Genomic DNA, 24,704 nt, shown 5'->3' with positions numbered 1-24,704 from the left:
TAGGAAACCAAGAAGGGGCTTCTCTAGAATGCCATAGCTGACACAATGTAGTGACATTTGTTAATAATATCTAAATTGTTATTATTACATCAAGTGACTTTTTTCATAAATAACTTGTGGTATGTTGCTCAGGGGCTATTATTGTACCAACATAGACTTATATGAAAAATAGCAAAAGAGACTTCAGTCTATGTAAATAATTTGAAGTAACAAAGTACAGTCTATTGTCACTGTTGTAGTGTGCATCTCTTACGCAATACTGACTTTGGTGGAACAGGAATAGAGCAAGGGATTACTATTCTCTTTTGTATGGGTAAAACACAGTCCCTTATAACAGAACCGAGATATCATCCTGAAGAGGTGTACATTGCTCTTTCCCAACATTCTGTATGGAATACGACAATTAATAATTGCATCTAAATTTTTGTTTGAATACAATAAATTGCTCACCAGTATTATCTGGTTTGATAATCTGTGGTTGGAATGCTTAGAATTTTTTTTATCTATTAGTACACCTTTTCAGTCATTTCGGGTAATCAAGGGTATCCTTCATTGGGCATGTGCATCACAGATTCAAGAACATTAGAATTTTCACCACGTACATACGTAGACAGACCGGTCAGAGAATCCATGACATCTGTAGTGAATACAGTCTATAAACTGACCTGGTGAAGATACTGGAACCTACCATTGTTAAACAATAATAGCACTGATAAGTAGATACATCTCAGTGGATGGAAAATATTAAATGAGAGGGCTGATTCGCAAAAGTATTTACGAGTATGGCAGTAGTATTATAGGGGTATTCATTTACATACTCTTAATGCTTTTTGGGAATCGGCCCTGAAATGTCCCTATTAGTAAAAGTTTAAACAGGATATAGTGCTTTCGGTGTGTACTAATTCAATGTGAGCATTCCCTGAATATTACTATTTTAGTCCCTTTTTAGATATTTTGGGACCAATCGGGAATAGGTATTTAAGTAAAAGAGTATTACAGGAGTGTTACTTTACGTATTCCAAAATACCTTTGTGAAAAGGCCCGTAAATTGTTGTTGTGATCTGGAGCAAAAATCAGGAGCATTTCACAAAAATAACATATGTAAGTGCAACAATTTACCCTTTTGTAAAGTTATTTTCTGTGTTTTAGTCCTATGCCGTGTAACACAGAAAGCCTCTACATAAAGCTTATGGATTGCCAACAGGAAAGAAATACTGATGGGCGGACCCACATTTTACACCATCACTTATGTAATAATTGTCCAAAGGAAAATATGTGTTGTCCCCTTGAACAGTATTTTCTAGTGTGAATGTTTAGGTTCAAAAAATTATTTAAAAAAAAAAAAAAAGACTATTGTAAGTTGTACCTGTAAGTGATATGTTTGTGATGCCACTTCTGCCCCGTCAATGCATATCGTTTCCGCCGGACATTGAATCTGGAACCACCTCTTGTCTGATCTGGCACACCACACCGAGGCTTCTTCATCCAACTGGAAAGAGTGAGAATCAGAAGTTATAGGACACAATGATCTACACAGCAGACTAGATACAGATCAAAACAAGTACTACAAGCTAATGGCTTCCTGAAATTAAATCTTGCCTCCAATGAACAGTTGTTCTTTATTTTAATAGCTGATCAAAACACAACAAAGTAATATTAAGTCACACAAGGTATTGTTCTTACTTTCATATTTCGATTTTCCCTCACACTAATTTAGGAAAAATATATTATTTGACTTCATTTAAACCTTCTTGCTATTATTTGGGCATGCTCTCATGTCAGCATAGAACTAGCCGATGAAACGGCTTTTCCCGACAGTGTTCCGATACGAGTTGTGCATTTTTAGAGCAGGGAGTAAAAGCCCTGGAGAGTCACACCTACTTAGAGTGCAGGAAAAGTGGCGGTCGAATCTAGTGGCAGAGGCGACAGAGGAAGGTTTTCATTAGCAGCTCATCAATGGACTTTAAGGAGGAGTGGGCAAAGCACATAATTAAAGATAAATAGCAATCAGACCTTTGTCACAGAAAATCAAGAAGCAAACGAAGCTTACGGAATAATAAAAAGTACATGGCTACAACAGTGATTATGAATATATAATTTAACTAATAAGATGTCACTGCATGTACTCTTTAAATGATAGACAATGGCCCTGGCAGGGTTTCTAATTGATTACTAGTGGACAGTAGTCCTTGCCTCCTTGCTGTCGCTCAGGCAAGTGCTTCAGACAACACATACTGCTTTGTGCACTAATACTGCAGTAGTGAAGCAAGTGCAGTGGCGCCAGCTTGGGAACGCAAGGGGCCATTTTGCTTTAGCTATGTTGTTTTTATGTTCAAAAGCAGAGTGCGGGGCACCATTTGTGTTGCCTGCATGAGGTATTACGACACTCTTCCCACATCACTGCTGGATCGTTGTTTTTCTTCAAGCTTACTCCTGCTTTGCTAGTAGGCAGCCCGTCTTTACCACTCTTGGCCCGTCTTGAGCTATTGTTACAGGGACAGGCAGATTCAGACATGGGTAACAGGTTGTACATACAAGAAGAGGCACCACAAATTGGCATCTGACATGCTCATCAGTGATGCATACTGGTCATCGGAAACGCATACTGGTCCACTCACTCTGTGACCCGGCTCTAGGGCGGTGCGATCGGTGCCACTGCACCGGGAGGTGACTTGGGGTGGAGGGCATCGTGTTTATTGTTTTAAAAACACGTGCCACATTCCTTACTTGCTTCTAATTCACGTTTTCCTTTCTTTTCTTGTGTTTGTCGATTGTCCTTCCACCACCGGAGCATAACTGCGTTACACTGCTTCGGACTAGTATAGTTCTATCTTTCCACTGCTAACATTCAGAAAGCTACCTTTTCTTTTTGCTTCAGCACTCTCTGGGACTGCATGTGTTTTCTTGCTCTCTTCCCTGGTTGCTTCTTCCCTTTAACATCCCGCCCCCTGTACTCTCTGTGTTGCTCGTCCACAACATGTCCATTACTTCTCCTGTTCATTCCCATACCAATTAGTTTTCATTGGCCTGTTTAAAAAAATGCTACTTCCCGCCAGCTCCTTTGTTGCTCCCAGGCCTTTCACCACTATGTTGCTTGCACCCTCCATACTCCACTGTTGCTCCCAGCATCTCTGTGGCATAGAGTTTGTGCTGATTATCACCCCACCCGTCCATTGTTACCTGCAGTTCCCCATCACAATTTTAGCGCTGGTGTGATAGTACATCTCTCTTCAAGACATATTGTTATAAATTATTTCAAATATAAATACAATGCACTTAAACTTCATCTATAAGTGTATTTTCCTCTCACCACCTGCTATTGACTGTTTGGTGCATCATTTTACTGCTTGAAGGTGCTTCGTTTGAATATAAAGGTGGTTATTATACATTGCTAAATTATTACCCTGTGCCAAATTTAGTTCATTATTAGATCTGACAGCACAGATTTCTGGATAAGCTATTTTTTTTTAATTAACAATTCAGAGTGGTCGTTGGCTCCACCCAGAGGAGTATTATTCTCTCATTTTATAGAGTTGGCTTCTTGATGTTCCTTCACCATCTAGGAAGTCCTATCATTAGGATGCATGGGAGACTATGTTTCACTCTATCATTAAACTGTTTGTCACAATGCATTCTTTATGTCCGATATGCATTTGCAGAGCGCAATCCTGCTTGGCTTGAGCCTACCAGGCAATGCAGACTGTCTGGCTGCAAAAGTCCTCTTCTGAAAGAACTTACAGGGGATTACATCCCACCCATTTTGTCATTCTTAGGCTTTATTGTCATGTTCATTTGCTTGCTTTTTATTCAATGACTTCCCTTGTCCCAGCTTTTCCATCATTGTGTTATTCCTCCCTTGGAGCATAGTGTTTTTACCATCTATCTCTGACTGCCTGGCTTTTACCCTTCCACTGCTCACTTTTAGGGAACATATTTTTCTTTTTAGTTATGCACTCTAGAGGCTGTGTGTGCTCTCCAGCTCTCTCCTTCTCTTCCCTGTGTGCTAACCCAAAATGCCCACCCCACTCTCCATGTTTCTCTCTCATGTACTTCTCCCCTCAATCATGTTCCACGTTGTTCTTCCCCTCATGTGTTCCTCTCCTACTCCCAGTACTGCTTTCACTTTTTTTATGATTATTGTGTGCTTCTCCCCATTACCACACTCTATGTTCTTCTCTCCTGCCCCCGGCACTCTGTGTTCATCTCTTCCCTGTACCTGTGTTGTTCTCTCTCATTCAATTATTTTCCCCACTTCCCCTCCCGTTAGATCTTTCAATACCCCCTCACTCCTGTGGTACATTTTTTTAAAAACAATATGCACTTTTGACCTAAATAGAAATCATATTTTTTTATGTACAGATCCAAGTGGCACATGCTAACTTGGATCGGTAAATACAATCCACTGACACTTGTACACATCACTCATGTGCGCACCAGTGACCACTGCCTTTTTATTTTTATTTATTTGTTAATTTTGCAGATGCTTCAGAGCATTAGGAAAATGCATTGACACAAGCATTGACAAAGCCAATAGGTCCCAAAGGAAAGACCCATTGGCTTTGCAAATCCTTGTTTACTACTTGTTTTCCAGCATTGGCAAAGCCAATATGTCTCTGTCTTTAATATGGTAAATGGCATTTATGCAAGAAGCGCATGCAGCCAGCATTTGTGGAAGCCTGCATTTGCATGTGTTTAATAGAGCCAGACATATTGACTTGCTTTGTATTTTCTTTCTGCAGTTTGATACTGGGACACTTTTTTTTCTCAAATCCACCTTTATGCTTTTTCTATTTTGTAATTTACTCCTCAAGGTGGCTGTCCACCATCTTGCAATGATAAATGAAAAGTATAGAATAATGACAACTGGCAAGTCATTTTGCATTATTATCATGCTGGGGCCAGCCATTTTGCTTTCTTTTTTTTTTTTAGTCTATGCTGTTCTACAATGAGCATGTTTTGCCCCTTTTTGCTGATTTTATTCAACATCAGCAGCAAGCATTTGCAAAACCAAAAGGTTGGCTAATGTCTTTCGAAAGCGAGACCTATTGGCTTTGCATATGGATGTTCTTCTGTTACGCTTTAACGATAAAAGCACTAACAGTAACAAGAAACCACCTCCCATCCCCTTTGTTGTACATGCATTGAATTTCAGTTTACGTTACATTCTCCATAACATAAATGTGATAATTCTTGCCAATGTGATATTCTGAATGCTATTATTTTAGAATCATTGTGCATTTATTTATGGGTATTAAATAAATTAAACATGGAGTTTTACAGCTAATTAATAGTCCATACAAGGGCTAGTGATGTCAGAAATTGGTAGTTTTGTTGAAACCAGGAATAAAAAATCTCATTAAGAAAGCACAGAGGACCTTTATCCCAGGGACAGTCAATTCTGGTGTTCTGAATGTCATATTCTTTTGTCAGATGGACTTGCTGGAAAAGAACTACTGTTAGATTGTGTACTGAAATGGCTCAACACAATTGGACAATGGGTCCTGCTGAGTGTTATCACTGTGGTCTGTTAGCAGCCAGGTTTGTTTTGGGCTTTTCCTGAACAGGCAGAAGCTTGTGTGTGATAATGGAGATTGTTCATCGATACCTCAGGTCGAATACTATGTGTCTCGGGTGTTTCATACGTTTAAGTCTGGAGTAGCATACACTCAAGGCATTCCTGAATTTAAGTTTCATTGGGGAAAGTTATGTAAACAGCTATATATATATGTTTTCTTTTTCTTTTTTCTTGTGTTCTGGATATAGCGATATTGTGAATATACACTGACGTCATCAGCTCCATGTTTTGGTTTTCTTAGAGAGAAAGGTGGGCCCTTTGAAATCCGCGTCCTGTAAGATGACTCCTTTCACCATCTTATTTAACTATGTTGAAAGATAACTTGGGTAGAACGGGATGCCTACATACTTTAATATTGCACTGGGGATTGGCTACCCAGATAACTTGCCCTTTTTAAGGAGGATTGGTGCATGCCTCTTAGGAACCAGTCTAGAAGACAGAAAATCCATCTTACAGGTTTCAGAGGCATCAATTCAATCACAAAAGTGCTCAATTGGAAGCCATTGTCTCACAGTAAAATCAGTCATGGATAATACTGGGATTAGGGCTGTAGGCTGGTCCTCATTGAGAGAGAAGATTAAAGACCCCCTTTGAATGTTGGCGCTGTGTATATTCCGTTGCAGCAACAATGGATTCTACATTCTGCCAATATGAAGGTCCTCCTTTCCCGATTTAAATGCAGGTGCATCTTTGGTTAGGCTACGGCAGTGACTAAGCCGTCACCACCATAACCAAAGCACTATGACGGCCCAAAGGAGTAAGAGCCATCAGAGAAATGGCTACATGTCCATCTGCCAAATCAGGATAGGTGGGCATTTAGCCATTCTTTACTGTCCGTCTCCACCAGGCAAACCCCGGGGTGAGGGACAGTAAAAACCAAATAACGCTCTCCTTGTCATGGGAGATGTCTTGGATTTTCTTTTCTTATTTAAAATAAATAAAAAAAATTCTGTTTGGTGCTGAATTGCAATGACGCAACCCTGCACCAAACAGCAAAATGCACTAACAGGAACTGCTGTGATGGCAGTTAATGCTAATGCTTTATAAATGACCACCTGCTTGGCGGTCATATGTCAATTTGGTGGGCGGTCTCTCTGTCATGGGTATGAGCAATTTACTCCGTCTCTATGGCAGAGCGGTGGGCCGTACATCAATATCTAAATTGGGCCCTAAGTCCTCCTTGGCCAACCTTTTTACAGGCAAAAATTGACCATGTTTACTCAGATATGCGGTGTAAGGTTATCCTTGGTAATTGCATATGACGAACAAAATGTATCTCAAACACAAAACAGTCCTAATAGGGTTGTCTCAAACATCTGCCATTTAATCATTCTGCATGAGATCTTCTGAAGCTTTGCCATTGATGGATATTCACCGCCGAAACTCAGGGTCTGAACTTTCCTTTCAGCATGTACATAGGCTCCAATGTAATTCTTCCCACATTTAACAGCATGCCATGAACCTTGAATACATTGACTCTGTATTCAACTAATAGCAAACTAAAATACACTGCTCTAAAGTAAAATAATGCACTTTGAATGCAGGAAAGCTATGTCACCCTGATATATTGCTAGCAGTTAATTAGTCAAGGTGTTTCGACTTACCTATTTAGTACCTTTAATGAATTTGATAAATTTTAACCTGGAAGAGGCACTGATCTCTATTGGAGACGAGAGTAAATGCACTAACATGCACCTTTCTTAATTTTAATTTTAAGCCATCATTTCAGGCTCCTAAAGCAAGTATATTGATATACAATAGAGCACTGACTTAGATCTTTTATGCCTTATCGACACTTACTGTAGTAGAAGGTAAACTTTTAAAATTTCCATTTGGATTATGTATTTTATTAAAAATGTTCTATTATCATGACACTAAGGCCACTAGAAACTCATTTTTGTTTTCAGTTAGCTGTGTCAGAATTCAAATCCGAAAAACAAGAGTGTTTTAGTGAATATACATCCAAACTTTGGTATGACTTTGTGATGCTTTCATAAGATCTTGACTTATCTGTAAGGACTTCGATGTTTAAAAGAAGCTCTAAATCAAAAAGGTCACACACCTCTCCCCATTTTTATTTGCTATTGAAGTTGAACCACTTGCTAATAGTGCAAGTCCTGGAGGAGTCTACAGGGGAGTGGAAGTACAGGGAGTTGGTCATTACTCATCGCTCTATGCAGATGTTACGCTGTTGTCTCTGAGAGATGCAAATGTAGATTTACTGCATGTGATAAACATGCTTGAGTGTTTTGGACAAGCATATCTGGTCTATGCATTAATTGGAGTAAACCTCACCTGTTTCGGTTTTGAAAAGATGCACCTCAACCTGAGGATCATAAGGGGCTTACATGAGAGGGGACATGCGTAACACATCTTGGGGCTAAATTATACCATGAACCCTCTAACCTATTGGAGGGAAACATTTACTAGAAGTCTTCGCTCATGTGTAGAGTTCTGGAAGACACTCCCGGTATAGGTGTCAGGACGTGTAGGGGTAGCATAGATGGTGGTCTCCCAATTACTTTACTTTTTTACTGCTCTACCTATAGTGATACACTGCAGGATCTTCCGTGAACTTGATTCATTATTGATTAGTCTTATAAGGGGAACGGATAGGTGCAGAATGGCCTTAACTAAATTGCAAAGCCCAACAATTATGGGAGGATTAACGGCTTCAGATTGTGAGGTCTATTACTTGGCGGCATAGTTGTAGTGGTTTGCACAATGGATGTATTCCCAAAGATTCCCGGTGGAGGCAAACATGCAGTTTTAACCAGATCAATGTACTGTGCATAGAATCCTCTTGGCTCCGAGGAGGTGGTGGAGCACTAGGGTCAAAGACAAGCACAAAGTCACCAAGCGGTAGCAGAGGTAGCTGGGGAATGGACAGTTAATGTGTTATGATGTAGCGTTCTTCATAGAGGCGAGTCTTTATGCATAGTGTGCACGTAATAGTCACAGTTCAAAAGAAAAAAACATTCTCACCTTAGAGTGATTGCACTACATCAAAGGAAGGAAGCAAGGGATAAAACAAAAACACAGACCTATTATATTTTATAAAGAAAACCACATTATAAAGATACAATATATACAAAATACAAACATATTTAGACATTGTTCCATAACAACCGTCAAGCTGGAATAAATTGTTAAATACAGACATTAAGCATCCATGGTTACAAAAATGGTACCCTACAAGTTGGTTTTAATTGTAATATTTAAAGTAGAATTATTTGTAAATGAAAAGGAAAATTATGCTGCAAGCAAGCGAAAATAAGGCACCATGTGGCATGATTAATTGCAAAATATGTGGTACATTATGTGGCATTAATTTCGAGCTGTTTGGGGATATTAGCAAGTTGAAACGAAATTCATCCCTAATCATGGGTTTCTTAAAAATTAAATGGTGATAATTTAGCAGATAATACTGAAACTGTTACGTACAAACAATTAATATTATCTTGTATCTAACAAAAGTAATGTTATTTATCATCACTGACATTTCTACTGTAGTGTAAAATATTTTTGGTAAAGCGCATGCAGTATTACACTCCTCAGAACACAAGCCTGTGTCACAAACAAGCACAGCAGCACACATGCATAATAAGTTTGCCATCCTAGTCATCTTTTAAAACTTGTCTTAGTGCTTGGTTAATTTGGTTTTCAAGTTAGGGACCTTCTCTGGGAAGAGTATTTGATTTACATAAATGGTGAAACAAATCTCTTTGATAACATAAAGAATTATTTCGACTCTCTTCGTGGTATATTAAGTGGCATAATATAATCATCCGTGCTGTGTTATCAGAAGCAGGCCCTGTGTATTGTAATGTGCTGTTTACACCACTGTTCCTTGTACTCTATGCAATAGTCCAGCTCTAGCGCTTGTGCATTGAAATGCGGAGTGCCGCACATGGAGGTTTGGTACTAGCGTTGGTCTCTTTTTCGTGCCCTGATAATTTTTGGTGGCATCTTCAGCTTTGACCGAATAAAGCAGTATAATTGTCTCCTCCCAGTGTCATTTTCATTTTCACAGTAAGGTTTTTGCGTCCTGAATGAGATCAAAGTTCATCCTTCCTACCATTTTTTTTTGCAGTTTTATATAATAATAATACCATCATTTGTAAAGCGCGCAGCTACCTGAGGCGAGATGTCCCGGCGCTGGGGACAGTCGGGAAGATTAAGCGAGCTATTGCCCAGAGTCACATGGTGCTAGGCTAACCTGCTGCCGGCGATCGAACCATGAACCCCCGTGTTGCGGAGTCAGCCGCCCTGGCCGCTGCACCACACCTCTTTCCTGTATATAGCACCAAGTTGAAACTAAGATATCAGAGCGCTTTACAGGAGCACCAGTTGCATTACAGACGGACACATTCATTACATTTGTTTCGCACGGGGAGATTACGTGATTTGTCCAGAATCACAGGATGCTTGAGCTCCCACCAGACTCAAACCTGGTTTCCCAGATCCAAAGTCAGCTGCCCTAGTCCTTTGGCCACATCCTCTCCCCATTGATTGGAGATGATACCAACATCTATGCAAATTCACATGAATGCGTGAATAAAGCAATCAACTGCTGAAAGTGACCTTTTAACTTTTGCTAAGGTCTGGAACAATGTTACACCCTTGGCAGTGCTTTTAGTAACACATATAATGGTAGACTACAAATTAGTATTTGGGGTTGAAAGTAGCAAATTATGTAGCATATTTATGTATGTATTTTGTATGCCTTTATTTATTAGCAGTGTTCTACAGCTCTAGACACAGTGATAGACAGAGTGCTGTACCAAAGATCGAGTTACAAGTTAAGGGTTCCCCAAGCAAGATGTAACATACTGCAAGAACACATGGAGCAAACAAATGGAGGTCAAATAACAAACACCAGAGCAAGTACACTTCCTAAGAGTGGGCACGTTCATTATTATAGGTGTAAACTAGAGTGGCCTACTGTCCAAAAATGCCAAGATAGAAGAGAATAACATGGGATTTCGTCAGTCGAAAATTACAGAAAACATATTTTTAGGATCAAACATATTTGTCAAAGCTACATCCTCTTCAAGACGTGAGGACCAGGCATCATCGAAACAGCTGGCAATGTAATCATTTTTTTAATGTATCATGACAAGATACTGCCCTAATATCCAGTGGGATGGGATTACAGGCCCTGGGGACACTCCTGGATACTGCAGGCCTGATTCATGAGGGGCCGTGCTCGTGGCAGGGGCCCCACACTCGTGGGGGAGCCTCCGCACTCAGGCGGAATCGCAGCAAGTGGGGAGGGGATGTGGTCTGATGGCTAGACGGCCGACTTTGGAGCTGGGAAAGCAAAGTTCGAGCCTCGGGGTCGACTCCACATCCTGTGATTCTGGGCAAATCACTTAATCTCCCAGTGCCTACAAAAAATTAAAAATGAATGTGTCCTGTGTAACGTAACGGGTGCTCACGAAAAGCCCTCCAATACCTTCGGGTGGAGGTCGTGCTATATAAAGCAAAATGGGAGTTCTCTATTCAAGACAACGGCGAGGCCTCCACCACGACCATTGTGAGTCAGTCTCACATTGTTTAAAATTCCTCGTGTTTCTGTGAGAGGGAAATATTCGGAGGTGTCTGAGCTCCAGTGGCCACCCGGGACGGCCAACGTCTCGGCAAGATCTGATAGGCAGTGTGAATGAACTGCCTTCTGGGTAATGACGGTTTCGGTCTCGGGCTCCTTACATTTCAAGCTACGCAGAAGGTAATACTGCAGGTAACACTGGTGTGGAAAAACCAGCAAGCATCGTGCCGCACTTCTGTTTTATCTTAAGTAAAAGCGCTAATAAGCTGCATTGCTGCAGCAGTGGCGCGTCCCCACTCCCTACGACGCAGCACAGCCCGGCTATTAAGACGCAGAGCTGTTCAATACGATAATTTATGTTCTGGAATAAAGCAATGTTTCCAGTCCCATTTGGCATCTGTATTCGTGCAGACGCTTTCAGAAACGGCTCCCGTAAGTGATTAAAAAATCATTCATGTCAGCTGTTTTATCAAGTGACTGGAATGGAGGACGGCGGTGCGCCATCTGACGGCTGGTTCCATTCCAAATATTGTTCTTGAAATTGAAGTGTAATTTTTAAGTGAAGTGCGATAGATGGTGGAACTTTGAGTATGCCACGAAGGGGTGGTAGGTTTCCTTAACCAGCTGAGCAGGAGACAGGGACATTGTTAAGTAAAAATAAACAGCAATGAATTCTCACATTTACTTCTACAGGCATTCTCTTATCTCTTATTCACCGATGGTGCACAGACATAGCACAGAACTTTAAAGGAATGATGCACAGAGTGGCTTTGTCCTGTCTCCGCCTCTGAGCCACACAATGCGCAAACCCAAGCAGAGCAGGCAACACGTGTGAGTGCTGGGCACAAGTTATATGGTGAATCATGGCCCATAATGGGCTCGCTGGGCTTCAAGGGCCCAGGACAGCACATCAATTAGTCATTGGGACTAACTACACCATGTCTCCACACTCACACTCATGTATTGTCCTTTGACGTTGGTCAGAGCGGTGATGGACGGTGCATGCAGTCGCTTACTTTACCATCTGCCCCAGAAGATCCCTTAGAGCGCCTGCTGTACAGCCCTTCATCCAAGTCCCCTCTGTCCTGCATTTAGTTTCCCTCAGCGCAGTATGGCGCACAATGTCTAGCACAGAGTCTATGACATTTCTGTGGCTACTTTACTAATGGATACTTAGCATAGACAGTGCTGAAAGTCACATCATTTGTGTGTCAGACTTGCATAACATGATATGTAAAATGAGCCACAATGGTTTCTGACTGCTATTAGGGATCTGGCATACGACGCATGATGGCCAATATGAATGCCCCCCTTGTGATAATCCACTGTGCAGAGGCTCAGTTCTACAGGGCATCACACAGGCATACTGCACTCTATAATCGGTGCCTCCCCTGATTTTGAATGGCATGGGGTGGGGCTAGAGGGGAAAGACAAGCTGCATGCAGTCCTTCTCTGCACCTATTGAATTGGACTCCTGCCTCTGCAAGTCATCCATGTATGACCCTGCCAAGCGGAAGACCACCACAGGGATTTATAGGAGACGATTCATATGGCACCCATCCTTCTACCTTTGGGATATAAAATGACGCTTTTGAAGGAATCAGACTTTCACACCACTGGCCAACGTTATTTTGCTTATCGCTATCATAACACCTGCTCTTATGAAACTACTCTGATGCACATGATTTAAATTGTTTAAAGCATGCGTGTATTTAATTTAACTATCAAATAGTCACAGCAGCTTTAAACCATGTTGGCTATCTTGGGTGTGGAGCTTAGAAAACGCAGCGACAAGGCTCCGCCTATCAGCAGGCCTGCCTTATTTAAGTTTGGTAAATGTTGCATGTCCTGCAAGTTGCAACTCCTCAGGCTCCAGTGGGCTCCAGAGTCAAATCTGCCTAAATTTTGGCAGATGAACTGCACTATCTAAAGTGCTTGATCCACCAATGTATCTGGATGAGATAACGCCACGAAAGGCTGCTAGAGAAACTGTGGCATATGTTTGTGCTAAGGGGATTATAGCATAATTGACAAATTAACATACTGGATAAATAGCTTAAATATGCCACGGAGTTTAGTTATGGTGGTACTGTCACTATGCCTCAACTTTGGAGGTACATTTCAAGTATTCACATTTGGTGGCAGAAATTCAGCAAGTAAAGATTGGCATTGCCAGATTTACTCTAACGTGTAAATTAATCATTAGATGAAGGATACAGCCATTTTGGCTTAGAAACCTCTACTGCCCTCGCAGGTAACTGAGTGTGCCAGACAGGGGCGGCTCCTCCACTAGGGCGGACGAGCGCCGCCTCACTGCTTTCTCGCAGTGCAAGAAAGCCAAAACATAAAATAGTAATAACTTTGAGTTATTACCATTTTATGTTTGCTTTGCCCATTGTGGGCAGGCGGATGTGGAAGCTGATATGGCTGTTTACATAGGTGGGTCCTTGGTAGTATGTGTGTGTGAGTAGTTTGAAAAAGGTAAGTTTGTGAATTGGGAGTCAATGATGGTCTTCGAGATGTGAGGCTTTATGGGTGTGGAATGGGAGATTGAGGATGAGTCTGGTCGCTGCATTCTTTTTTTTTTTAAACCGTTTATTACAAAATTAAAAAAATATACAAAGATGGGCCTACAACCTTCAGGCCGGCCGCTAGCAAGCAAGAGGAGCATGTGATACAAACAATAGCGCGCATGCCGCGGCAAAGGGAAATGCACAGGAGTTAGAAGCGGTGGTAGCCACACCATTCCGACCCCACATAACGGTTTCATTTTAATATAAATAACAACAAAAAACAAATCCACAAGGCAACCCACAATCGGAAACTGCAGCATGTGCTCCCCTAGAGGGGGGACCCTACCAATCCATAGGAGTATCAAGGGGGGGAAAAGGTCAAGACGGGGAGTAGGTGGACTCAGTGCCCAGAATCGGGGAGATAAACTGGCTAAGGGGACGGGGCCGGTGACGGATCGGGCAATAACGGCGGGGTACAGATTCCCCCGCGGTAGGCGTTCCAGGGGCCCCATACGTTCACCCATGTCCCAGGCTTACCTCTCGCAACATACACCACCTTTTCCCGAAACATGCACCAGTCCATGTTATCCTTCCATGCCGAGACAGTCGGCGACCTCTGGGAACCCCACAGTTGAGCGATGTCGCGTTTGGCCACCATATATCCCAGAGTCACCCACCGCGTCTGCGGCACCGAATAGTCGGTTGGCTCCCACACATTCAGCAGGCATCTCCTCGCTTCGGGCAGCAGCGACACACACGTAACCACCCGCAGGACCTCATGCACACCACGCCAGAATCGCTCCACCTCCGGGCATTCCCACAAAATATGGAGAAAGGTCCCCAAAGAACCACACCCATGCTTACACAACCCGTCCACAGCATAGCCCATACGCAGTAGCCTTGGCCCCGTAACATAGACCCTATGGAGTATCTTGAGCTGGACGAAGCGAAGGCGGGCCGGTATGGCCACCTCTTTCGGGGAGGCCACCGCCGATACCCAGTCCTCGTCATCCAGCTCCAATCCATCGGCCACCCACGCCTCACGAAGGTTAGTCAGCAGTCCCGAGCGGTCATTGATAAGTTTTTTATAGATTAATGAAATCGTGCTGTCCGGTACATGTCCATCTAGCACTCTATCCTCCAGAGGGGAATACTCCGGGATGGAGGCAACGTCCGGGAATACGGAGCATAGCGCATGACGGATCTGCATATATCGAAAGTACTCCCTGTCCTGCAACTGGAATTCTGTCTGTAGCAGCTCGAACGTTTTGAATCTCCCCCTCGTCCAGAGATCACCCACCCTGCTGATGCCTATCATGTCCCACTTCTCAAAGCCCTTCGAGGTCCACAGGGAGCCCAACTGCTCAGATGCGTATAGTGGCGACGCCCGGGTCAAACGATCTTTCCACCCCATCGCCACATTAGCCGCGTGCCACACTCGTACCATGACACGCGTGGGGCCCGTCAGACGTGCGTCAAGCGAGCTGGAGTAAAGCGCTCGGTTATAATCACCACCCGGCAGTAACATCCTATCCATTTCAAAGGCCGGGTTTAGAGCGGGCCCGTACAGGCCGTGATTAATCGCAGCCAGCTGGGAGGCCCAATAATACCGTTTGATATCCGGGAGGGCAATCCCCCCGTCATACCACGGGAGCGTCAGCTTCGCCAGGGCGATACGCGATCTACCTTCCCAGAACAGTCGGCGCTGCAAACTCTCCACCTCGCGAAAGTAGCGCGTCGGGACGACGTCCATTGTGTTCTGCAAAGCGTACAGGAAACGCGGCAGCGACATCATCTTAAACAATGCCGCCCGGCCGAGCGGCGAGAGCGGCAAGCGCCTCCAACGCGCGACATCCTCCTTCAGGCGCTGGAGGGGGGGGAAGCAAGTTCTGACTATATCGGGCCTCCGCGTCCAGGGTAATGAAGACACCCAGGTACCGAAATCCCCGTGGGGCGATCTGGATAGGACAGCCCCGCGGAAGGATAGGATCCTCCCCAGAGAGAACATAGACACACGATTTAGCCCAGTTGATGACAAGGCCGGAGTTAAGACCAAATGAATGCAATACATCAACCAGTACTATCAGTGATTTACGTGGGGAAGCCAGGTACAGGAGAATATCGTCAGCGTATAGAAATACGCGGTCCTCATACTCGGGGGTCCAGCGGAGACCACGAATAGAAGGTTCCCACCGCAGCCACTCCGCCAGGGGCTCCAAGGCGAGCGCGAAAAGGAGCGGCGATAACGGGCAGCCCTGCCGCGTGCCCCTGCCCAGCTCGAACGGGGCCGACACTCTACCGTTCACAACCACCTGCGCCAGCGGGCCAGAGTACAACAATTTTACCCAACCGATGAATCCTGGGCCAAACCCAAACTTCGCGAGCGTCGCCCAAATATAAGGCCATTCAAGTGTGTCAAACGCCATAGTGGCGTCCAAGGACGCCAAAATGGCCGGCTCCCGTATGAACGGGACACATGCGAGCACCCCATGCAAACGCCGCAGGTTAAGCGCTGTGTTGCGATGAGGGATAAAGCCGGACTGATCCTGGTGAATCAAGTCACACACTACGCCGACCAGCCGATTGGCCAACACCTTGGCGAGGATTTTGGGCTCCGCATTCAATAGCGAAATGGGCCGATAGGATGTGACCCGGTCCCGTGGCCTCCCCTCCTTATGGATAACCACGATAGTAGCTAGACGCTAGTCTAGCGGGAGGGAACCCGCCGAGTGGGCCGCGAGGAACATAGCACGGAGATGCGGCGCCAGCGTATCCGGCCGCAATTTATACAACTCGATGGGAAGGCCATTAGGACCCATGGCCTTGCCGGAAGCGACCGAACGTATGGCGAGGGCAATTTCTTCGGAAGTCGGAGCGGCGTCCAACGACACTCTGTCCTCCTCCGAGAGGGAAGGCAGTGCGATATCCCTGAGCAGGGCATGGGAATCCTCTTCAGAGCGGGAGGACACCGGGGAATACACCCCACGGAAATAGTCTGCAAAGCAGGAGACAATTTCTTCTGGGTCAATGACACACACACCATTCTGTTTCTCAATCAACGGAACAACTCGACTCGCTCTCTCCTTTTTGTCCAGCCACGCAATCAATTTACCAGCCTTATCACCCACATCATACAGTCTCCCCTGTTGCTCTCTACTGAGGCCCCTGGCCGCCTCCGTGACGAGGGCCTGATAGGCCGCCTGCTTGAGTCGGAGAACATGTAATTTGTCATCCGTCACCCCACATTCTAGATCACCCTCCAACTCGGTTATCTCAGCTTCAACACGGGTCGCCTCCTCCCGCTCGTGCCTCCGGGAATGGGAAATAAGAGACAAGGCCTCTCCCCTGAGTACCGTCTTGAACGCCTCCCACAGTGAGACCACCGATGACACAGACCCCACATTCTCGTCAAAGTAGCGCTTAAGGGATTTAACCAGCTCTGCGCGAATGGTGGGGTCACGCAGGTACCAGGGATTAATCGGGACCACCCTACCCTCTCCCCTCGGAAGAATATCAAAGTGCAGCAAGAGCGGGGAGTGGTCCGAAATACCCCGTGCCAAATGGCGCACCTCCCCTATCCTCCCCACGTGCGCCGCCGGAACCAGGACATAATCTAGCCGTGAGAGACTACCACGAGCCCCTCAATGGAAGGTGTACTGTAGCTGCGTGGGATGTTTCAAACGCCAACAATCCACCAGCCCCAAGGTATCCAAGAGGCCAGACAACCACGCCTGGGCACGGGGGAGATCCCTAGGGGGGTGACAATCCACAGTTCCGGAAACCACAGCATTAAAATCCCCCCCCACCACTAGAATCCCCTCCGGAAGGCCAAGGAGGAGGCGCCCCAGATCCACAAAGGTGGTCGTCTGCAGCCCCGGCGGGACATAAACAGACACGAAAACGACCACTCTGCCCTCCATTCTACCCACCAAAACCGTGTAACGTCCCCTGTCGTTATGGAGCACCTCATCAATCTCCAACGGGAGCGAGTTCTTAACCATTATGCCCACACCCCTTGAACCAGACGTGAAGCCCGAATGGGCCACAAGGCGGTAGCCCCGTCGATTCATAGCACAAAAGGAGTTGCCAATGAGGTGTGTCTCCTGCAGAAAAACTATATCGGGCGAAATTCGCTTCAAGAACTGCAGGACCACACCTCGTTTTATCCTGTCCCCCAATCCATTAACATTCCAGGACAACAGACTCAGTCCCCTACCCCCCATCATAAACAGAAGCCATCACACGTCCCCCAGAGAGCACTTTAGAAATAACACAACAATACTTTTGCCTTGTGGTAGAAACGAACAACACCCCACCCCAACCCACCCACCCCAACAAAACTCCCCCCTCCCTGCACCCCTGCATGAGCCCAGACAGCCCCCCCAACTTGCAGTGTGCCTGTCGCCCCTATATAATGAAACTAGCTAGACCCCCTAGAGGAGGAAAGAGTACCCCTTCTAGACCCCACACAACCTCCAAGGGAGGGGAAAGAACAAAGACAGAAGCTTGGTCGAAAGTGGCATCATAGTCGTCCAGAGTGAGGCCCAATATCAACCCCTCAGTCCCGATCCAGTGGGCCGTCTCCTCCCGCCGCCCCCCCCACCATCTCGATCACTACCCCCAGACAGAGTGTCCAGCCAGTCCCCGGCCGCTTCGGGACGATCAAAAAAGTGCGTGCGACCATCCACCTCTACCCGCAGCTTGGCCGGGAAGAGCATGGCGTATTTTAAGTTCATGTCCCGGAGCCGGCGCTTAACACCCAGGAAACTCAGTCTTTGCTTCTGGACCGCTTGAGTAAAATCGGGATAAAAGTTCACCTCCATATTTTCCAGCTTAATCGGCCCTTGCAGTCTGGAGGCCTGCAAGATCGCGTCCCTGTCCCGAAAGTTAAAAATCCGGGCCATGAGAGGCCGCGGAGGGGCTCCGACCTTCGGCCTTCCCCCGGGAACTCTGTGGGCCCTCTCCACGGCGAAGAATTTACTCAGTCCCCGAGGCTGGAGATGGGTAGCGATCAGGTCCTCTACAAAAAGATCCGCCGCCGCCTCTTCCCGTCCCTCGGGTACTCCGATGATGCGGATGTTATTCCTCCGGGCCCGACTCTCGGAATCCTCCAGGCGCCGATCCATAAGCGCACTCGCCTGACGAAGTCGGTGCACCTCCGTTTGGAGGGCCGCCACCTCTGTCGTGAGGCCCGACGTGGTTCGGGCCAAAGAATCAACCCGGTCGTTGGTCTTGGAGAGATCAGCCCTCACCAGGCCGACATCCACGAGGACCGCGTCGATCTTCTGCGCCAAGGTGTCGAACCGCTGGCCCACCGAGGCCTGAATCTCAGCAATGGCGCCCATGACGTCTTGCAGAGTCAGATCCGTGGGCAAATCCGGGGCATCAGGGGGGCCCTCAGAGGACTTGTGCGGTCCGCCGGGAGATCCCTTCTGGAGGGTATAGCGGTCCATGATGTTGGCCTGATGTACGGCGCCACGCCGGGTCGACTTGGTCTTCGACCGATCTCCGTCTTGTTTCGTGGCCATCACCACGGGTCACACACCCGCACCAGCTACGCCGTAGAGGGCAGGCAATCAAGGCCACGACCTCCGGGGGGGCCACCCCAGGTCGGCGGGGTGGGTCACAGCCGGCAGGCAGGCAGGGTCTCCCAGCGAGGCCACACCAACACAAAGAGCTCCGCGATCTCACTTGCAGAGACGGCAAGGGGGTGCGAAAGTGAAAGCGAAAGTGTGGGGTACGCGACTCGCCAGGCCCATCCCGCCGTTGTTGTTCACTTTGCCACTGGGTCACCCCCCAGCGCAAATCCGGGGTCCGGCGAGAAGTAGGCCGCAAACTTCAATCGGTGCTCACTCCGGTACCCGAAGTCCGATTCGAGAACGGGGAACGGGTACCACCTCGGCTCAGGCTCACCGACACAGTCCCCTCAACCGAGGCAGGATGAAGACAGGATAAACGTAGGAGGTTGCGGAGGTCCTCGGGAGCCTCGCACCTACGCGGCCATCTTGGTTGCGCGCTAGGCTCCTCCTCGGTCGCTGCATTCTTGAGCATCTGGTATCTCTTGGTGAGATTTACAGAGATAGAACATAAAGTGTGTTATCACAGTAGAGTTTCCTGGTGAAAGGGCTTGACTTGGGTGATGGTTTGAAATATGTTGGGTGGAAGCCATTTGCAGTGAGTTCTGGTGAAACTAAGTAAAGCTCTCTGTATTAGCGGAGTTCAGCAATAAGAAGCATAACGTAATTTGGTGATGAATGGCAGCAAGGCATTGTGATATACAAGCTACTAAAATGGGAAAACTGTTGAAAAGGAGAAGAAAATGTGAGTGCTACTCACATACATGTGGTAGGAGAAACCAGTCAGACAGCATAGAGTGAGAAGACGAGAGTATACAATACAAAGCCTTCAAGGACAAGGTCTGGTAATGCCAGTTCACAGTGGAAGAAAGGTTTAAGAGGTAAGAGGGCGGGCCAGTTGAGAGCAGGGTTAGAGAGTGGTAAAGTAGGATGATTGATGATGTTGAAGGCAGCATACATTTCCAGGAGTATGAGGATGGATGCGAGCTGGTTGTGACATGTGGCGGTTATGATTTCAGCAACGGGCATCAGAGCGGTTTTAGTGGAGTTGAGGGCACAAAGCTAGATTGGAAGTGGTTGAGCTGAGTCATGCTGCCTATGTCCTGATCAATTGTGAACCGCCCATAACCAGGGCAGCCAAACCTGACCCCATGCAGAAACCCAAAAAACTGTCTGAATACAGTGGAATTCAAGGATCTTCAGGGGGAATCGAGATCCCAAGTTTTGAGGATCTACTGTAGGAGTCAAGGATCCTGCATTTAAGAATCTACCACAGGATTTGAGGATCACAGAGTCTTTTAAAGAATCGCCCAGGGCTTTCCTGCCAGTTGATGAGAGGAAGCCTTTGCATGGGCTGTGCTTTTAACCCAAGTTCCCCTGATTGGATTCTGCTGCTCATCTGTGTTCCAGGCACACCATCTGAGAATATTCAAGTCGGATGCCAAAATCTTCTTCTCAGAATATTCTTCTTGTGGTGCATCTTGGAACTTCCTCTGCCGTGTAATTTTAGAGATTTTCCTGGTAACCTTGAACCTCTTGAACCCCTTTCAATACGGTCTTCAGAGCCCTCAGGTTAATGATTTGTTAGGGAGAGTTGGCTGTATTTCTTGGTTTGTGAAACTACTATTGGTTTTTTGAACTGCCCCTCACACCTACTCACTGGAACGCTGCCTCGCCTTCTACGTTGTGCTGAAAACAACTGTCTCTTGGGCCTCCTTCACAGAGTTATTAACATATCCTCATTGAACATTTGCTGCCGTTTGGTGCCTCAAGTTGCTGAGGTTTACCAACTGTACAAAGGACATCGGAATAGAACCTGGTGGCTCACGTTTCCCTTGGCTCTGACAAGATAAAGGTACTGTGCCAGTGATACACTGAATGTTTACTAAAGTACAGCAATTGCTAGAGTGATTCTTGGGAATCTGTAAGAATCTGCAGATGCTATCATTCATATAAAATCCATGTAAAAGAGAAAAAGTGCATACAATTAAAATTCATGTAAGTAACCGCAGCCATGAGTTCTACTTAGAATAATTGAGAGGTCATTAGTGAGAGACTAAGAACACCCAGGTGGACCTTCATTTGATGAGACAATCTTGTTCATGTAGTAACAACTGGATCTACTAGTTAGTGGTAAGTCGAGATTGACAAAAGCAATAGGAATAGGTAGTAGATTTTAGTCAATAGTTAAAAAAGGAGGTAGACAGAGTAGCACATTGGAGGTGAGAACAAGTTGGGTTATGGTTTGTGGATTGAAAGGGTCAGATCGGGCACCGGAAGGGTTAGCAGATTTTAGTATGGGAAAGTGGAAAGTGGGATAGTCAGTGAGGAGAGAAGCAGGAGTAGTAGTGGCGTTGTGCTCTGTCTAGGATCTAGTAAAGGCAGTGAAATATAGGAGGGGTGAATCTAAATATTGAGTTTTATAGGCGGTCTTGTTGCAGATTGACCTCCCAAAGGGAAGCTTTGACAGGATATGTGCCCAGACAGAGCTGAGTGAGCTCAGGCTTTTGCTTGATATTTACTTTAGGAGCGCAGATAGGACATGGCAATATCCTGCAGAGAGAGCATTGGGCCAAAACGTAATATACTGAGATTTAGTGGACATATTGGTGCAAAAGTTCAAGAACGCTCTCGAGACGTACTTAGTAGGCAACTGAACATCTTTTTGAAATGCACTTCATTTGGACTAAGACATTTCATTCCATTTTACTAATGTTCTTAACTGCGTTTGGCACCATCGTAACTGTAGCAATAACAGAGAAAAATTGCGCCCTATTTATGGTCCTAGTAAAAGCTTGCTTCAATTAGACTTTTAGACAGAGCAGTTAAAGTCACAATTCATTATGACTTCTTAATTAAAAAGGATCTAAATTTCAAGCATGCACGGTATGCAGAATGAGTACCCCAGGGCGGTGGTGGAAGCCAAAATGATGCCCCCCCTGCAGAATGTGAAGAGGTGGCCCTCAGTCTTCCATTCCTCACAGATATTCATTGGCCATGGGTTGAGTGTGTGCCTCTGATGAGTTAAGGGGCCACAATCAAGCTGAGGGCCACCCACCGCCGTAGGAGCTGCATGGGCCTGTGTTACGCATCCTACCCTAGGGGTATTCAACATACATATTGAGTGCTAGTAGTTCTTACAGTTTGCTCATTTACTAAAACGAATATGTAAATTGACACCTCAGCTTATGTTTACTTACAACAATTCTGGGCTGCAGTCAAACATAAATGTGGAAGTGAGCTTAAAAGGAACCCTTACTCAATTGTGTTTTTGTCCACTTCCCCTGTAATGTTGATGCCGTAAAAATGCTGCATAGCAGCTATAGCTGATTGCATGGTCTCTGAAGTGCGTAGCACGGACATCCGGGGATCAGTTGGTGGAAGGTAGCCGTATTTTTGTAACCATACCTGGAAAACAAGAACAATACATATAAAAATTATACATCTGACATTTTGGTTCTTTATTTGAGCAACACTGAATAATAGATTATGTAATAATTACTTTGCATTCATTACTTCGAAGCATTCATTTCTTGATAAGACACCAATTGTTGTGCATATTTTTCATCTTTGTTCATTCTATGAATAGACTTATCTTGGGTATTGCACAAAACTGTGCAAGGAAAACCCAAGGAGTTAATTTTACTAAACAAACAATAATGTTGAGTGGGAGAACGGGGAGGAATTACACAAAAGAAGAACAAGCAATGGCAAAGCCAATAGGTCTGGCATTGATTGTCTGGAACATTTACGCTCCAGTAGTTAAACTGTTTATTCAAAGACCATTCACACCAAAAGAAAACTGTGAATCTGGTACTTATTTAGAGCACAATTAAATATTACAAACATATGCAACAAAAACATAGAAATCTTCACTGCCTGTAACATACCTCCTATTTACAGCACTTAGAAACTGCAACCGTACAGTATATAGTACTGTAATAAATAACTCATATTTGTGTTATGCTCTGCACAGATTGAGTTTATATTGCAACATCATTGATGCTAAATGTTTGCCAATTTAGAACATTAATTCACAGATAGGTACATAGGCTCTGTGCTCTGTAACGATCACACCAGGTAAGTGTTACATTTATATTAAAAGCATAGTTGTTAAAAAAATAATTCAAACATGCTAAAAACGTTTTAAAAAAGAAGACATTAAACTGCTTGGCAATACAACATAATACGATACACAATTACACAATTGCCTCCACAAGTGACAACTTGCAAAATAACTGAATCTCCAACATTGCCACAACAAATGATGAACAAAAGAAGTCAGCTACAGTTGAAGCATTCACACCAAATCAAAACCTGTACTGCCATGCACAGGCAAAACGCTGTCACTCAAAACAATTGACGATGTAGTTACCAAATTACATTACTTTCCTGTGGGCGTATCCAAGAAAAAGACTGACACTCCAAACAAAGCCAATAGCTAAGGAGAGATGACTCATTCCCACACTGCATGTATACTTTCCTGTGCAGTAGCACAACATATTCCTACAATTAATACCTAAAGAACGTTACCCCAAATCCTCCTTCTATTTGCAAAATTATTATTAAAATGAAGCATTTTTTTAGAGTACATTAGCCTGCTGAGGAACAAAAGCTGCCTTAGGCCAGACCTAAAATGGGGCCACATGATGCGTTGGGAGGAACGAAGAACGGGTGGTAGAGAAAGCAGCGCAGGGGTGCGAGTTCACTTTGCCGACTCTGGCCAATGGCCGGGTGCCGCTGGAGGTTACAGGTTGCTTTAAACTGCATACCTCTTCCTACTGCGCCCATGGTAAATATAGGGAGCATTTCGAGCCTCTGACAACTGCATATTGTGACAGACACTCTGCCACTAGACTGAAACTGCAGTATGTTTACTCTGCCTACTTCCTGTGTGCGAAAATCACGTTATATAGAAATACTGAGCAGTGCATCTTCAGATGATGGGGAGGGTCTTTCCCCAGGCCAATTCCAAGAGACGTTCAAGTAACTTGCCTGAAAATGCTATTATACAAAGGACAAGATTTTGGTGAGAATTCGACAAAGCACTACATTTTCTGTGTAAACTGCCAAGAGGTAACATTCACTTTGTAAAAAACTTTATAGAATTATAGAGCGAAGAGTCTATGAAGTCACTCAAAACTCCCCTGTATTCACAGTTACCCATGTTTATGTATGTCCCCTCCTTTAAACTTCCCAGCTGACATCAGACCCGCATGGGTGGAGAAGTCATGAAGGAGCCGTACACAACATGGCCTCACTTGTGCCCCCTGCCTCTTTTCAAATCTGGTGTTCTGGCTGAACACCCGCAGGCCATTCCCTGATCTAGGACTCAATTTCTTTCAAAATAAGGTACCAGACATCCTGTCAGCCTCCCACACCACCCTCAGCATACCATTAATACTCTCCTAAATATAAACAAATAATAATACCTGGCTTCCCGAAACACACTTCACCAACCTCTGTTTTTACACTCGCTCCTGACCAAA

General features: G+C 45.2%; 1 protein-coding gene across 2 annotated transcripts in view; it reads right to left on the bottom strand.

Annotated features, from left to right (window-relative positions):
• MMP16 (matrix metallopeptidase 16) overlaps positions 1-24,704 on the bottom strand; it is a 469,099-nt gene that overhangs the window by 225,468 nt on the left and 218,927 nt on the right. For both annotated transcript variants that reach the window (XM_085605315.1, XM_085605316.1), the window contains exons 2-3: positions 22,475-22,623; positions 1,367-1,489 (exon numbers count right to left, since the gene is read on the bottom strand). In XM_085605315.1, the coding sequence (XP_085461441.1) occupies positions 1,367-1,489; positions 22,475-22,623 (272 nt within the window). The remainder of the gene's footprint in view (positions 1-1,366; positions 1,490-22,474; positions 22,624-24,704) is intronic.

Source organism: Triturus cristatus, chromosome 5_1 (assembly GCF_964204655.1).
Source record: "Triturus cristatus chromosome 5_1, aTriCri1.1, whole genome shotgun sequence".
Lineage (NCBI taxonomy): Eukaryota > Metazoa > Chordata > Amphibia > Caudata > Salamandridae > Triturus > Triturus cristatus.
Note: the sequence above shows the minus strand (reverse complement) of the source record. Positions and strands in the feature narration are given on the sequence as shown.